Source organism: Triticum urartu, chromosome 4, assembly GCF_003073215.2.
Source record: "Triticum urartu cultivar G1812 chromosome 4, Tu2.1, whole genome shotgun sequence".
NCBI classification, from domain to species: domain Eukaryota; kingdom Viridiplantae; phylum Streptophyta; class Magnoliopsida; order Poales; family Poaceae; genus Triticum; species Triticum urartu.
The window spans coordinates 339,681,882-339,698,155 of record NC_053025.1 but is presented as its reverse complement, the minus strand read 5'-3'; the positions used below and the strand labels follow the sequence as shown (position 1 = coordinate 339,698,155).

Sequence of the window (16,274 nt, the reverse complement as noted above, 5' to 3'; positions counted from 1 at the left end):
TCAGCAATCTCACACCCTCGCGATCAAGACTATTTAAGCTTATGGGTAAGGTAAAGGTATGATGTGGAGCTGCAGCAAGCGACTAGCATATATGGTGGCTAACCTATTCGCAAAAGAGAGCGAGAAGAGAAGGCAAAAGCACGGTCGAACAACTATGATCAAGTGATCCTAGAACAACCTACGTCAAGCATAACTCCAACACCGTGTTCACTTCCCGGACTCCGCCGGAAAGAGACCATCACGGTAACACACGCGGTTGATGTATTTTAATTAAGGTCAACTTCAGGTTTTCTACAACCGGACGTTAACAAATTCCCATCTGCCCATAACTGCGGGCACGGCTTTCGAAAGTTCAAAACCCTGCAGGGGTGTCCCAACTTAGCGCATCACAAGCTCTCACAGTCAACGAAGGATATTCCTTCTAGCGGGAAGACCTGATCAGGCTCAGAATCCCGGTTACAAGACATTTCGACAGGTAAAACAGGACCAGCAAGACCGCCCGATGCGCTGACATCCTGATAGGAGCTGCACATATCTCGTTCTCAGGGCAACACTGGATGAGCGCTCCGTACAACTAAAACCAGCCCTCAAGTTTCCCCGAGGTGGCGCTGCAAAGGACTCTAGTTCGGACCAACACTTAGACAAGCACTGGCCCGGGGAGGGTTAAAATAAAGATGACCCTCAGGATGCGCGACTCCCAAGGGAAAAAGGCTAGGTGGCGAATGGTAAAACCAAGGTTGGTCCTTGCTGGAGGAGTTTTATTCAAGGTGAACTGTCAAGGGGTTCCCATTATAACCCAACCGCGTAAGGAACGCAAAATCCGGGAACATAACACCGATATGACGGAAACTAGGGCGGCAAGAGTGGAACAAAACACCAGGCATAAGGCCGAGCCTTCCACCCTTTACCAAGTATATAGATGCATTAATTAAATAAGAGATATTGTGATATCCCAACAAAATATCCATGTTCCAAACATGGAACAAGCTCCAATCTTCACCTGCAACAAACAACGATATAAGAGGGGCTGAGCAAAGCGGTAACATAGCCAAACAATGGTTTGCTAGGATAAGGTGGGTTAGAGGCTTGGTTCAGCAATATGGGTGGCATGATAAGCAAGTGGTAGGTATTGCAGCATAGGCATAACAAAAGAGTGAGCAACTAGCAAGCAAAGATAGAAGTGATTTCGAGGGTATGGTCATCTTGCCTGAAATCCCGCAAGGAAGAAGAACGAGTCCATGAAGAAGACAAATGGACGTAGTCGAACGGGTCCTCACAAACGCGACGTTACCGGAACCAACCCGAAGAAGCAACACTGGAAAGAAGCACACAACATAGTAAACAACCAACACATGAACATGGTATGATATGCGGGATGCGGATGTGATGCATATGCATGACTTGCAAAGGAATGATTGAACCTGGCCTCAACTTGGAAATCCAAGAGTGCCACTGGAAAGAGGAGGTGATTTAGTTTGAAATCGATATAAAGATCACTGGAATCGGATGCACGGTTTGGAAATGACAAGCAAAACAAATATGGCACCGGTCTGCAATAAACAGCAAGTAGCCATCTAAATGCATCAAAATAAATATGCTACAAACTCAAACATGACAACAAAATACATGGCAGGGAACCACTCATGAAGCTTGACAAAAGATGAACACTGAGGTACGGCTTATTCATCCATTAACAGGCTCAAACAAGCATGTCAAAAGTGCAAATGATAACAGGTTTCAGACTTAGTGAAATTAACACAAGTCTGGGATTTATCATCAGGAAGCACACTTTAGAGCATGAAAACTATATGCTACAGGAACATATCATGGCAAAGCAAGGCATGTAATGAAGCGACTCAAAGCACTTAACAAAAGTCCCTTAGTGCCCTTGAGCCAAAAGGGATCAGAAAATATAATGGCAAGCATGTGAACATGGCAAATACACAAACAGATTCAGACTTAGTGAAAAACTGGAGCATGCAAAACAGATTAGCAAGTAGGCATGTTTACGAGCTCGATGCACTCACTACAGAGCATGGCATGACAAACTAAGCATACACCCATCAAGAATACATGACATAGAAGCTAGACATGGCAAGAACTACAACATAGTATGCACGGATCAATAGCAACATCCTCGGCAAAATCGCTAACAAGTCAACAATCTGCCAGGATTCACGATATAGCAAAAGTAGAGCTCGATTGACTCAAGTTAGGGTGCTCCATAAATGCAAACAAAGACATGGATGAATAGAGCACCATAATGTTAACAAAACATCTTTATTGATCCTCCTCAAAAGAGGCACGGATCACTAGGAAACAACATGAACATATGGCATAACGACAAAATCAGGACAAGGACTTAGAGAAATTCTAAGTCCCTGAAATCAGCATTACCGATTACGCTACTTTGCAAGCTTGTGCTAGTCACCACAAATATCACAAAAATACATGGCAAGCACCACTATAAAGATGGCATGACATATAACAAAAAACACATGTAGAGCTCAGGGTCATAGCATGCACACATTAATCATGGCAAAAATGACAAATAGCTATTTGATGAAACAGATCTGACAAATTCATCACATAGCCCTCTTCCAACAGCATTTCGGGCATCAAGATGAGCTCAAATGAACATGATGCAATGAGATGAAAAGATGTACTCGTCGGGACGAACATTTTGATATGCTACACGCGCAAAACGGAGCTACGATGAGGGAGTTATGATGTGATGAAAATGCCCAAAAAATAGGGGACTTAGAGAAATATACCCTCTCGAGAAAAAAAACATCAGGCTGGAGGAAGTGGAGCTGGGCCTGGAGAAGATGGGCCGGCGCTGGGCTGCGGTGGCCCATGCGGGAGTCAACGAGGTTACGTGGATTGGGCTCCTCCCGATCTCGTGCAAGGCGACGATGGCGCGCCGGTGCTCCGGCGAGCAGGAGCCGGCGGGGATGAGCGGGGGACGGGGTGGCGCTGCGTCGGGGCGGCGTCGACCGAGGGCGCGTGCCGGCGGAGGAGAGGAGCTCGTTCCGGCGGTCGGCATGCGGAGAGGGCGCCGCGCTCCGGCGAGGCGTGACGTCATCCGGCGAGGAGGCGGCGATGCCCGGCGACGGGGTATGACGGAGAGAGGAGGCGCGGCGAGCGGCACGCTCGGGCGCTGGATTGGCGGCGGTGAGCGGCGTACCGGGCCGGGAGGGCCGGATCTGGGTAGCGGCGGGCCCGGCGGCGGCGGAGCGGGTAAGAACTGGCGGAGTGACACGTGGCGTGACGCGGTTGGGTGCGGGCGACGACGGTGCTGACGTGGCAGCCCACGATTGGCCGGGGTGACGTGTAGGGGAGCGGCGGACATGTCCGGCGCGGCGCAGATGCGTCCGGACGTGCGGAAGAGGAGTGGATCTAGGTTTAGACCCGGATTTCAAGGGAGATGCACATATTTATAGGTAGAGGGAGTTAGGAGAGTCCAAATGAGGTGCAGTTTTTAGCCATGCGATCGTGATCGAACGACCGAGATGATGGAGAGGTCTTAGGTGGGTTTTGGGCCACTTTGAAAGGGTGTTGGGCTGCAACACACACGAGGCCTTCTCGGTCCCTCGGTTAACCGTTGGAATATCGAACGAAGTCCAAATGACACGAAATTTGACATGCGGTCTACCGGTAGTAAACCAAGGCCACATGACAAGTCTTGGTCCACTCCGAAAACGTTTAACGCCCGCACACGAAAAGAGGTAGAAAGGGACACCGGGTGACATAGGAGCGCCGGATTGCAAAACAGACAACGGGGAAAAAGCTCGGATGCATGAGACGAACATGTATGCAAATGAAATGCACATGATGACATGATATACAATGCATGACACGCAATCAATGACAACGCAACAACAGCGAATAACTAGAGGACACCTGGCACATCGGTCTCGGGGCGTTACAGGGCCGGCCAGCGATGCATGCACACAGGTGCCGACCACGACCGCACCAGCATGGCCAAGTGGGATTCCACCTACCCGCGCTCCAAGCAGCGGTCAACCCCTCCCCGCCGCAGCCTCGCGCTGCGCCGCAAGCGCTCGTCCCACCGTGTCGCATTGGGGCTCTCCTCTAGAGACTCCGGCGCGTCTGGGGCGGATCTGGAGCTGGCGGTGCCCAAGCGGCGTCGCAGCATCGGCAGGTCCACCACCACAACCTCCTCCTCCTCCGTGCAGAAGGGCAACGACGGCCATGCGCGTGTGAAGCGAGGCGCGCGGCTCGAAGAGGCCGGCATCGCGCACTTCCTCGCCGCGCTGGAGCGGGTAAGTTAATACGCTGGACGTCTCTCTGTCACTCCATTTTTGTACCTCAATTTCGATCGCCTTGGCTAATGATGCATTGGTTGGTTGTGCGTGCATGCGCGCTCAGACGTGGAAGAAGATGGTGGCGGGCGCGTCGAGGATGTTCGTGGAGAGGCACCGGAGCAGCCACATGCAGCTCATCAGCGACATGGTCTAGCAGATGAGATCACCTAAGCTACCGCCCGTCCAACCGCCTTGGCGCCGCCGTTGCCGTTGGATGTTCAGTTTCTATCTATGAACAAGTATGCGTCACTTTTTCTTTTTTTTTGACCAAACACAAGTCCCCTTTCTAAAACTGCAGCCAAGCAGTACTTGCTACTGGAATAATCCCATGAATGAATTCTTTGTTGTGGTCAACTCTTTCTTGTCTCTCTACTAGGATTCATGCACCAAGCCTAGAGTTAGAATTTTGTGTCAGGCTGCTAGTAAATCAGGCTCTACTCTGTCGAATAGCATGTTGGATAGCACCTGTAGTTAATTGCACGGACATATGGATTTTCGTTCATTTTGTACGTATGTTTGTTTGTTCATGCTTACGACTTTGGCTAAAACACGTTGGATGCCCAATTCCTATGGTGAACCTTTTGGTTCAAGCAAGCAAACTCATGTTCCCTTTCTATGACTGAAGCCAAGTTGTACCTACCACTGGCATAATACGATGGATTCATTCTTTGTTTGTGGTCAACTCTTGTCTGTCTACTGGCATTTGTGCGAGAACCTGAATGTTGTGTAGGCTGCTGTGCTTTACTACCAATAAACTAGTTTGTATTCTCTCCAACTGCAAGTTGGATAGCCTTGCAATTAATTGTACAGACATGAATATGATTTTTGGTTCAATTTGTAGTATGTATATGCTTAAGACTTTGACTAAAACTAGTTGGATGTTCAGTTCCCCATGAAGGTGACCAATCCCTAGCAGTGCTCATTGGTCCTTCCTGTTAATTTCACCTCATGTGATTTTAATCTTTGTTTCTTGCTTTCCAGAGCGACCAAGTTCTCTTTACAACAGGACATCTGAGTTCGTCGTGGTGATGGCAGCTGACATGAAGCCGCTCAAAATCTCCTTGACCTCCCGTCATGTTTCTTGCGAACGGCAAGGTAGAAATTCTGTCCATATACATCATACTAATGCTAATTAATTTATATGTTGTAGCTTGCGCGATATGGTCATAGTAACTGTTAAGCTCGTAATTCTGTATGTTGTGTTCAAGTTTTCTCTAATATAGATTTCTCAAATCTCTCTCTGAACTTCTCTAATAAAAAATGGTGCTAACTATTAAAGCTCTTCGTGGTGACATGTTTCTTTTACCAATACAATAATATATTAGCACTCAAGGACTGTTCGAGTGATAGGCTGTTCATACTATTAGAGAAGTGAACTAATTAAGCTATTGCTTTCCCCAACAACAAAAAATAAACACGGCAGTTGAACAACTTGTATCCCTTCACTTGGAAGTCTATGAAACTTTCTGTAACAGCAGTGCAGCACACTTTGTATATATGTATGAGGCTGGGTAGTTCAAATCTACTTTACTTCCTAACTCATTCATATATATGATGGAAATTGTGCAGGTTCCATGGTGCCAAGTGGCCTTTGGCCATCTTGAATTGGGATTCCAGTAACAAGTAGATGGTGCTGCCACACTCAATATTTTAATTTGTTTTATTTTTCTTTTTGGAGAGATGTTAATCACCCAGTTTCCCTATTAATAACCTGAGAACACTTGCCTCCTCCCCAACCCTCGCCCCAGCCTGCCGCTGCTGGCTTGCTGCGTTGCTGTCGCCGCAGCAGATAATTATATTTTTGGGACTCTGTTTCTATGCTCTGCTCGATAGCATTTTGGATATTGATTGGACACGCTTTATATAAAACGATTTATCTTGTACATTGCTCTGCCTAACTTGTAGGAGTATACATGAAACTATACTTGTCAAATATCGATACTTGTCAAATATCGAGTATCATAGCTGAATAATAACGTCTTGTTTTCTGTTCACCGAATCAAAATTCTTCTCTCTTTTTACGATCACTCCATCTTACAACCATCAATAAGAAAAACACTTATCTTCATATTAGGATTATTATTTTCTTGTCTGCAATATTATAACAATTCTTCACTCTTTTTACCATCAATCCATCTTCTTACAGTTGCATGTTTTTTTTAGCTGTCCAGAAGACCAAGCCCAAGGAGGAAGCAGTTGTTCATCACTGAGGACAAGCAACTCCAGCAGGTTGATGCCATAGATTCATAGTGTACCTTCTATATGCCCATCCAGTTCTGTGATTTGTGTCTTGAAACCCAAAAACCCCATGCCCATGTGGGAGGAGAACCATAGTTTTTTGCCTGTGGAAAATAATATCCTTGGCTGAATCGACTTGAGGCAGTTTCTTCAAAATTCTTGGAAATAATTTGGTAGTTTCTTCCGGCGAGGAATTGTTTCATACTGAAGTTTACTGGTACATGTGTGGTTTGCTACTATTGCTTCGTTTGGGTTGGGTTGGTTCCAGCGGGGAGATGTGCACGCACACTGGCAGCATGAGCTAGCAGCCATGATTGCCAGCCAGCCACCACCATGTAAATGTAATAAATGTGTGGCCTATCTAGTGTGCTGCTGATAGAAATATAGATGTGTGGCCTATCTAGTGTGATGCTGATAATCTGTTTTTACCTCACTTGGCAGGCACCATAATCTGTTTTTTCCTCACTGTACTGTAGGAATAAATGTGTGGCCTATCTAGTGTGCTGCTAATAGAAATATAGATGGAAGATTTGTTGACCAGTTAAATTGAGCTTATTGTCAATTCTTCTTATAAGCTATGTTTGGTGCTGCCTAGAGGTTCTTATTCTTCTTCTTTTTTTGCATAGGTGAAGTATGAAGTGTGAAGCCGTGAAGCCTATCATCAAGAGTAGCATATTATGTATTATAATATCAAGAAAAGTGTAATATTAGTCAAAGTAGCATATTATGTATTGTAATATTTAGTGTTGTTTTGGATGAATTTCATTTGCTCCATAATCTGTTTGAAATATTGACTGTGTATATAATTTCCATACCTATGAAATGGAAACCGGACCAGGGGGACCCACTTATGAAAATTGGTTGACAAATTTTGAAATTTCTGATGTGTGGGTCCAATTGTGATATCAGCATGACAAGTGGGACCGGCGCAAAAATAATTTGGCTAAAAATAGAAAATTAATAGTAATGGCCTAGAAATTAAAAAGGCCGAATAGTTGGGCCTGGCCCATATAGCTGACCAAAATTAATAAGAAAAAATATATAAAAAGACTGAATTGTTGGGCTCAGCCCATGTAAACCACCGAACTGGACCGGGTTGTATCTTATCAACGATCTTTTCAATTGGTCGCAATTTTGCCACGTCAGATTGACACGTAGGATCCTACGTGGCCTGGTTAGAGAGCTAGCGACCAAAACAGAAGGTCATAGAATCAACGACCTTTTGATTTGGTCATGGAATTCCACGACCTTCTCACAAGGTCGTTAATTTCAATTTACGACCGCCAGCTTTTGACCTTCTATTTTTGGTCACAAAAAGGTCACAAATAAAAAACAATGACCTTTTAGTGACCAATAGTGATGGTCGCAAGCTGACATATTTCTTGTAGTGAAATGACTAAGGAGTTAGTCACGAGGTGATGTATTACGAAACGAGTAAAGAGACTTGCCGGTTACGAGATTGAACTAGGTATGAAGATAGCGATGATCGAGTCTTGGGCAAGTAACATACTGATGGACAAAGGGAATTACGTATGTTGTCATAACGGTTCGACCGATAAAGATCTTCGTAGAATATGTAGGAGCCAATATGGGCATCCAGGTTCAACTATTGGTTATTGACGGGAGAGGTGTCTCGGTCATGTCTATATAGTTCTCGAACCTGTAGGGTCTGCACGCTAAACGTTCGATGTCGATTTGGTATTATATAAGTTATGTGGTTTGGTGAACGAATGTTGTTTGGAGTCCCGGATGAGATTGCGGACATGACGAGGAGCTCTAGAATGGCCGGAGGTAAATATTGACATATAGGACAATGCTATTTGGTCTCCATAATGGTTTCGGGATGCACCGAAAAGTTATCGGAATACCGGAAGGGGTTCCGGAGGCACTGGGAGAGTATTGGGCCTTATTGGGCCATGTAGAGGGAACACACTAGCCCACATGGGCTGGTGCGCCCCCTTTAAGGCAGCCACATCCAATTAGATGGAAGGGGAGGAGCCACCTCCTCTTACCATATCCCGAGGAGGGGAGGAAGGAAAGAAGGGAGGCGCCTCCTCCCTTTCCTTCCCCCTTGTGCCAATTTTTGGCAGGGGGCGCGCCAAAGGGAGGAACCCTAGGGCTGCCGCCGCACCTCTTGGGGCACCCTAGGGGCTGCCTCCTCCCCTCCCACACCTATATATATGTGGGGAGGGGTGCCACACAATACACAGCTTATTCCACATCATGTGTCGGCACCCCTCCGCCTCTAGTTTACTCCTCCGCTCTAGATCGTCGTAGTGCTTAGGCGAAGCCCTGCGGGATTGCTTCACCACCACCATCACCATGCCTTTATGCTGAAGGGACTCATCTACTAGCTTGCCCCGCTTGCTGGATCAAGATGGTGAGGATGACACCGAGCTGAACATGTGCAGAACACGAAGGTGCCATGCGTTCGGTACTTTATTAGGCGGACCATGAAGGTGTATGACTACATCAACCGTGTTGAATAAACGCTTCCTCTTATAGTCTACCCGAGATCGGAAACTCCTCGGCCCCTGGGTCTCAGATCGGGTAGGGGTTCGGACTCAAACCCACCCACCCAGACATAAACGATCTTTCCCACATCAGGCAAGAGCCCCATGAAACAGTACATCATTATTGGGCCAGATTCCTCCTTGTGATGAACAAGGTTAAGGACTGCCACAAGGAAGACACAGTCTCACTTTTCTACAATAATTGCACGGACAAGGGAATCCTTAACGCCATAAGTCGCCGTGACATAGACGCTTCGCCGACTTGGCGTCCATAGTATGAAAGTACTGTGCGATGGAAAGTGCCTGGAAACCCGAAACGAAATTTTGGGATAATCCGGCTCCGAATATATACCCAGTCTGAAGTAAAAGGGTGCACTATCATACGACACCCGAGTTAATTACAAAGTAGCAAAAACCCTCTACAGGGCGTGGAACCGTATTGGAGGGATGGCTCAACGGACCCTGCAAAATTCATAGTACAGCGGATACCATACCAACACACAACCTTAGAGCATGTTGGATACTCCGGCAGGTGGCCAAAAGCGGCGAGGATCTTCTCATCCCAGATGCCACAAAGCACCATCCCAGGGATAACAATACGGTATTAACAGTCTCTGAGACCTTCGCATCAAATAATAGGCGCAAGAGAAACACTCCGCAGCATTGCCGAAATCTGCCACGTAGCAGTAATAAATCCATGGAGCGACACGGCTATTACCTTCAATGCCAGTGACGAACCTAAATTCCGAACAGCCCGAGCACCAGCTGCACTGGTCCTCAGTCCAATTGTGGATGGCTTTCGACTCACCAAAGTACTCATGGACGGCGGCAGTGGATTAAACCTCATCTACGAGGAAACTCTTCAAAAAATGGAAATAGACTGGAACCATGTTGAGCAAAGCAGCACAACCTTCAGAGGAATCATCCCCAGTCGGGAAGCACGTTGTGCTGGGAAAATCACACTAGATGTGGTATTCGGCATGCCGGAGAACTATAGGTCCGAAGAAATTACATTCCAAGTGGCCCCATTCAGTAGTGGATACCACGCCCTCTTGGGATGGGAGGCGTTCATGATCTTCCATGCCATACCCCATTATGGGTACATGAAGCTCAAAATGCCCGGGCCCAACGGAATCATCACTCTCGTTAGTGATCCGGACACAGCACTCCGCGCCGAAAACAAAACAGCCGCATTGGCCCTCGAGGCATTATCCGAAGCCCTTTCGGCCGAGGAATTAACTGCGCTACGCTCCATAGTGGACAGGGACGACGTGATACTTGACAAGAGATCCAAGTCCACCTCTTTTAAACCAGCGGATGAAATAGTCAAATTCCAAGTCCACCCAACGGACCCTACAAAAACAGCCTCCATCAGGGCACAGTTAAACCCTGCCGTGGACGACGAAACTACGAGAGTTCCTGCACGAGAATTGGGACATATTCGCCTGGCACCCCTGAGACATGCCAGGAATCCCATGCAGGCTGGCCGAGCACAGCCTCAATATCCTAAAGGGATTCAAGTCGGTCAAGCAGGCTCTTCGGCGTTTCTCTGAACCTAAGAGACAGGCTATGGGAGGGAACTAGCCAAGTTATTAGAGCCCGGATTCATTAGAGAAATAAAACACCCAGACTGGCTAGCAAACCTGGTGATGGTACCAAAGAAGGACAAATCCTGGTGCCTATGTGTCGATTTCAAGGACCTCAACAAGGCTTGCCCAAAGGATCCCTCCCCCCTCCCCCGCATCGATCAAATTATCGATGCCACCACACGACACGAGTCATTGTGTTTCCTCGACGCATACTCCGGCTACCACCAAATCAAGATGGCGGAGTCCGACCAAGCCGCAACAGCATTTATCACACCATACGGCCCATTCTGTTTCAACACAATGCCTTTTGGGCTCAAAAACGCCGGCACAACATATCAGCGCATGATTCAGACATGTCTGGAGAAACAGATCGGCAAAAAAGTAGAGGCATACGTAGATGATGTGGTCGTCAAAACCAAACACGTCGACTCTCTAATAGACGACTTGAGGCTCACTTCGACAACCTCCGAACATACGACATCAAGCTCAATCCGGAAAAATGCGTTTTCGGCGTACCAGGCGGAAAGCTCCTGGGTTTCATTGTATCCAGTAGAGGAATGAAGCTAATCCGGCCAAAATTCGAGCTTTGTCACAGTTGGCTACCCCAACAGACCTCAAACAAATCCAGAAATTAACTGGATGTGTGGCGGCTCTAAGCCGCTTTATCTCCCGCTTAGGAGAAAAGGTATTACCCCTTTATCGCCTCCTTCGGTGCACCGAACACTTCGAGTGGACGGACACCGCCACAGCCGGATTGGAAGAAATAAAAGCCATACTGGCAACCAACCCAATCCTGGCCGTGCCAGACATTGACGAACCAATGTTGTTATACATCGCGGCAACTCATCAGGTTGTAAGCGCAGTGCTCGTCGTCGAACGAGAAGCGGACGGACATAAATTCCCTCTTCAAAAGCCGGTATATTATGTATCCACTGTCCTCACTCCATGCAAATCATGGTACCCACATTATCAAAAGATAGCCTATGTGGTATTCATGGCATCCCGGAAGCTGCGACATTACTTTCAAGAGTGTTCGATTACAGTAGCCTCGGAAGTGCCACTTAATGATATTATAAACAACCGCGACGCCATGGGCCGGATTGCCAAATGGGCCATTGAGCTCCTCCCGTTCGACATAACATACAAACCTCGGCGAGCCATTAAATCGCAAGTATTGTCCGACTTTGTCGCCAAATGGACGAAAGCCGAACTCCCTAAAGAGTATGGCGCATACTCCAATTGGATCATGCACTTCGACGGCTCCAAAATGCTGGCCGGTCTGGGGGATGGCGTCGTCCTGACGTCCCCAACTGGAGATACCGTTTAGTACGTACTGCAGATACTGTATACAGACTCCAACAACGCAGCCGAATACGAAGCCCTGTTGCATGGTCTTCGGATGGCAGTCTCCATGGGCATTCAACGCCTGGAGGTGCATGGGGATTCGAACCTCACAATATCCCAAATAAATGGAGACTTCGATGCCAAGGATCCAAAGATGGCGGCCTATCGAAACGCCATCCTAAAGATGTCAGCTCGATTCGAGGGGCTCGAATTTCACCATGTGGCTCGGGAAAACAATCAGGTGGCGGATATCCTCGCCCGCATCGGCGCAAAACACGACGTGGTCCCCCCCCCCAACATCTTTTTGGAGAGGTTGTTTAAGCCATCGGTGGTATGGGAAGGGGACACCGGTAACAATAGTCCGGACCCGGCCAAAATGCCCAATACCGAACTCTCTGACATAATCGGAGGCTCTGCCACCGAAATAACACCTTTAGCACACGTAATAATGGTCGTCATCACCCCGTGGACAGAACCATTCCTGGCCTACCTAACTAGGCAGGAACTTCCCGAGGACCAAAATGAGGCACGCTGCATTGTGCGGCGATCTAAAGCCTACAGGGTCCACAAGGGAGAGCTGTTTAAGAAAAGCACTACCAGAGTCCTTCAATGGTGCATCTCCGAATAGGAAGGGCGGAAGCTTTTGGCAGAAATTCACGCCGGACTCGGCGGCCACCACGCCGCAGCCCGGGCCCTTGTAAGCAAGGCCTTCTGTACAGGTTTTTATTGGCCGACGGCCCGGGCAGACGCACAGGACTTGGTCCAACGCTGCGCCGGTTGCCAGCTTTTTGCAAACCAAAGCCATATGCCACCCACCGCCCTCCAAACAATCCCCATTACCTGGCCTTTCGCGGTCTTGGGGCTTGACATGGTTGGACCCCTTAAAGGGGGAACCCATAAGAAAAAATACTTACTGGTCATGTTGGATAAATTCACCAAATGGATAGAAGCCAAACATTTTAAAACAGCTGAATCCGGACCGGTGATAGACTTCATATCCGGGGTTGTACACCGTTATGGCGTCCCCCACAGCATCATCACTGACAACGGCACGAACTTCACGGCCGACGAGGTAAAACTCTGGTGCAGCAACATGGGCATCAAGCTCGATTATGCTTCCGTCTATCAGCCACAAACCAACGGCCAAGTTGAGCGAACAAATGGTCTTATCATGAGCGGCATTAAACCCAGATTAGTGCGGTCCTTAAAGGAGTCTAACACGCACTGGGTAGAGGAGCTCAACTCCGTACTCTGGGGGCTGCGGACCATGCCGAATCGCACTACCGGATATACACCCTTCTTTATGGTGTACGGTGCAGAGGCAGTTCTGCCCTACGACATAATTCATGACTCACCTTGAGTGCGCATGTACGAAGAAAGAGAAGCCGAGCTCGATCGGCAGGACAGTCTGGACACCCTGGAGGAGGAGTGCGACGTGGCAAAAGCCCGTTCCGCATTTTATCAGCAACAGGCTCGCAGATACCAAAGCAGAGAAATACAGGCCAAAATTTATAACGTTGGCGAGTTAGTTCTACGCCTGCTGGAGAAGAAAAAGTCCAAGCTCGAGCCCAAATGGGAAGGTCCCTTCATTATTGACCAAGTTCTAACCGGTGGAGCGTACCCTCTGCGGGATGCATCGAATAATCGACTTGAGCCGAACCCATGGAACGCAGCCAGGCTCCGAAGATTCTACGCCTAGCGCCGGACTCTATGTTCGTCTCCTTCCTCTGTCCATTTTTTGCATATACATTATCTGTCTTTTTTCTCTTTCTTTCTTTTATTCTTTCTCTAGGCCATCAAGGGACAACTTGTGCCTCTCTTGCACATTATAGATGCGCTAACCACGCTCATTATACCTGGGGGCTTCTTACACAGAAGCTTAATTATCTATCTGGGCTTCACGCCCTGCACATGTATTATTCTTCTGCATGTACCTTTTCTTCGCCACTATATGCATCGATATGAGAAGTTTTGGCCAAGCTGGGTTGCCTGGCTCTTGTATTTATGCCCTATGTTCCCGTTAATTCAGCTAGGGCATAAGGGGAGCACCTCTGCGATTGTTACTGCCGGGTCAGTCGGATGTGTACCTCAGACTGGGTGAAGCCGAAAGCTAGCGTTCTTAAGGAATATTCGGTCGGCCAACAGAAGATGATTTTTATTTATTTATTTTCCATATGTGCCCCTAGATGTTTTTGCCTGCGTTTCCGCTCGTAGTACGGACATGCACTTTAGGGCATGCATACCCAGGGAAAGGAATCCTTAACGGAACTATTCTCCCTGGAAGATGTTTCCTACTACCCATGTAATATAACATAACTAGTTGGGCACTTGTCTGTTCCAACACTAATGACCCCTACGCCTGGTTTCCACGCCTACCCCAGTTCTTATATAACTGGGCGGGTATTCGGACACACTCCGGACTATCGGGTCCCGAGGTTGAAGCGAAAAGGTCCGCCATGACAAATGACCTACAATCCGGCTAGAAGGCATTATACATGTCACTTTAATTACATAGTCATGTAGACTAACTAAATTCCTCTTCTATATCATCCAACAGGCGGTCTAGCCTACAATCCTGTTGGGAATACTTTGCGGCTAATTCTACTTGCCCATACACTAAGCTAACGGGGATCTCTTTCCCATCGGGCCCCACAGGTCCGACCTCGGCCATGTGGTTCGGGTCAGTCTTGGTATACCGCGTCTTCACCATGGCCCAGGCTTCCCTGGCACCTTGACGGCAGGCCGATATCTTCCATAATCGGAAGCGCCGTAGTGCTCCCTTGAGCTTCTTCGCAAGCTCTCCAATGCCTTCTGGCAGGGAGACGGCTGGCCACAAGGCCTGAGCAACACCTTGCATCACCTGCCGAACTTGTTCGTGCAGTTGTGAGAGCTCGGATAGAAGATCACCCGCAAACCCGGGCATCTCCTCCGCGGGACGACCCGTCAACATACCTGCAGACATAACTCTGTTAGCCGGCTTCTCCGCCGACCCCTTTTTTAAGGGTTCGTTCAAGCACTTACTGAAAATGCCGCGTTGAAGCCGCTTATTCTCCTTCTCGGAGTCCGCAAGCTGGCCTCGAACATCTTTTAGTTCCATGCTCAGCTTGATATTAGCGTCTTGGAGATTGTTTTTCTCCCGCCTGACCTCAGTCAGCACATGTTCGCCAGCCTTTAGCTGTCGTACAGCATGCTGCTCCTCCGGATTCTCTCCGGATTCATCGGCAATATCTATTGTTAGATCTGCAGCCACGCCGCACGCTATATGGTACCTGTCATTCTTTGAAAGAAATGTTACTAGCTGGGGACTTTTTAGGTTCCTTCAATGCGGCAACAGCGGCCCGAAGTTGGGTCTTGCATTCCTCCAGCTCCTGTGACAGTCGAGTATTCTTCTCTGTAAGAACCTGCACAATAAGACGATCCTTAAATCAGTTCTGCTAACTGTTTCAAGTCTCAGGGGCTACTGATACATATAATCATCAAATTTTCTTACCCGTACATCTTTTACATACTAGTCCATGGCTCTGGCTAGACCATTTTGAGCAGCACGGAGGTACGCCTCTCCAGAATTGAAGGCATCAAACGCCTTTGGTGAGAAGCAAGCGTCGCGGAGTATGGCCCGGCGACGCCTATGATTCATGGCGCTCTCCACTTTTGAATTCGTAGTGGATAGCCTATCTGCATCCTCTGTAGGGGGAGTATCCGGTGTCTGCCCCATGTCGGCTTCCGCCTCTATGTCCGGTCCTGGAGCCCGACTGGTGGAAGCATGATCGGCAGCCTTATCGGACATATTCCGGCGAGCATTTTTTTCTGTTAAAGAAACATGGACGTCATTACATTTCAAGAAAGACGACAACCACGGAGCGGGGTTTCCGTCATACCTCTGCATCGGCGTCTCCATCTTGACCGCCTTCCTTTTTGGCCTGCCCAGCCTCGGTGCCTCTTGTTGGCGAGTTGCTGCGGGTTCGGCATGGCGTCCCGAATGCCTTCCCTGTAAAACACCATATGTATATGGTAGGTGAAGTGTCTAAAAGGGGATCCTAGTTTTTGGAGTTGGGATTTTTGGTTTTTCTTACATGCGACGCGGGAAGCAGTCTGGGATAGTCGGCCGTAATGGCCACCAGGGCGTCATCACAGCTTAATTGATAGAACTGCCAGTCTATCAGATCCATGAATATGTCCGGATCTTCTTCGAGTCCGGGACCGAGGGCCCGGTCAGGGTCCTCTGGTTGTGGAGATGAGGTGCTGACCTCCCTTATGGCTTT

At 48.2% G+C, this 16,274-nt stretch overlaps 1 protein-coding gene across 3 annotated transcripts; it reads left to right on the top strand.

The window, feature by feature from the left end:
• Positions 1-3,937: 3,937 nt before the first annotated feature.
• On the top strand, positions 3,938-6,973 carry LOC125551623. 3 transcript variants are annotated; one of them, XM_048714890.1, is made up of 4 exons: positions 3,938-4,286; positions 4,393-4,567; positions 5,310-5,423; positions 6,500-6,973. In XM_048714890.1, the coding sequence occupies exons 1-2, from the start codon at positions 3,948-3,950 to the stop codon at positions 4,480-4,482; spliced, it is 429 nt and encodes a 142-aa protein (XP_048570847.1). In that variant the 5' UTR covers positions 3,938-3,947; the 3' UTR covers positions 4,483-4,567; positions 5,310-5,423; positions 6,500-6,973. The 3 variants fall into 3 exon arrangements, with proteins under 3 accessions (XP_048570847.1, XP_048570845.1, XP_048570846.1); XM_048714888.1 differs by having other exon boundaries at positions 6,492-6,973; XM_048714889.1 differs by lacking the exon at positions 6,500-6,973 and adding an exon at positions 5,898-6,479.
• Positions 6,974-16,274: the final 9,301 nt, after the last annotated feature.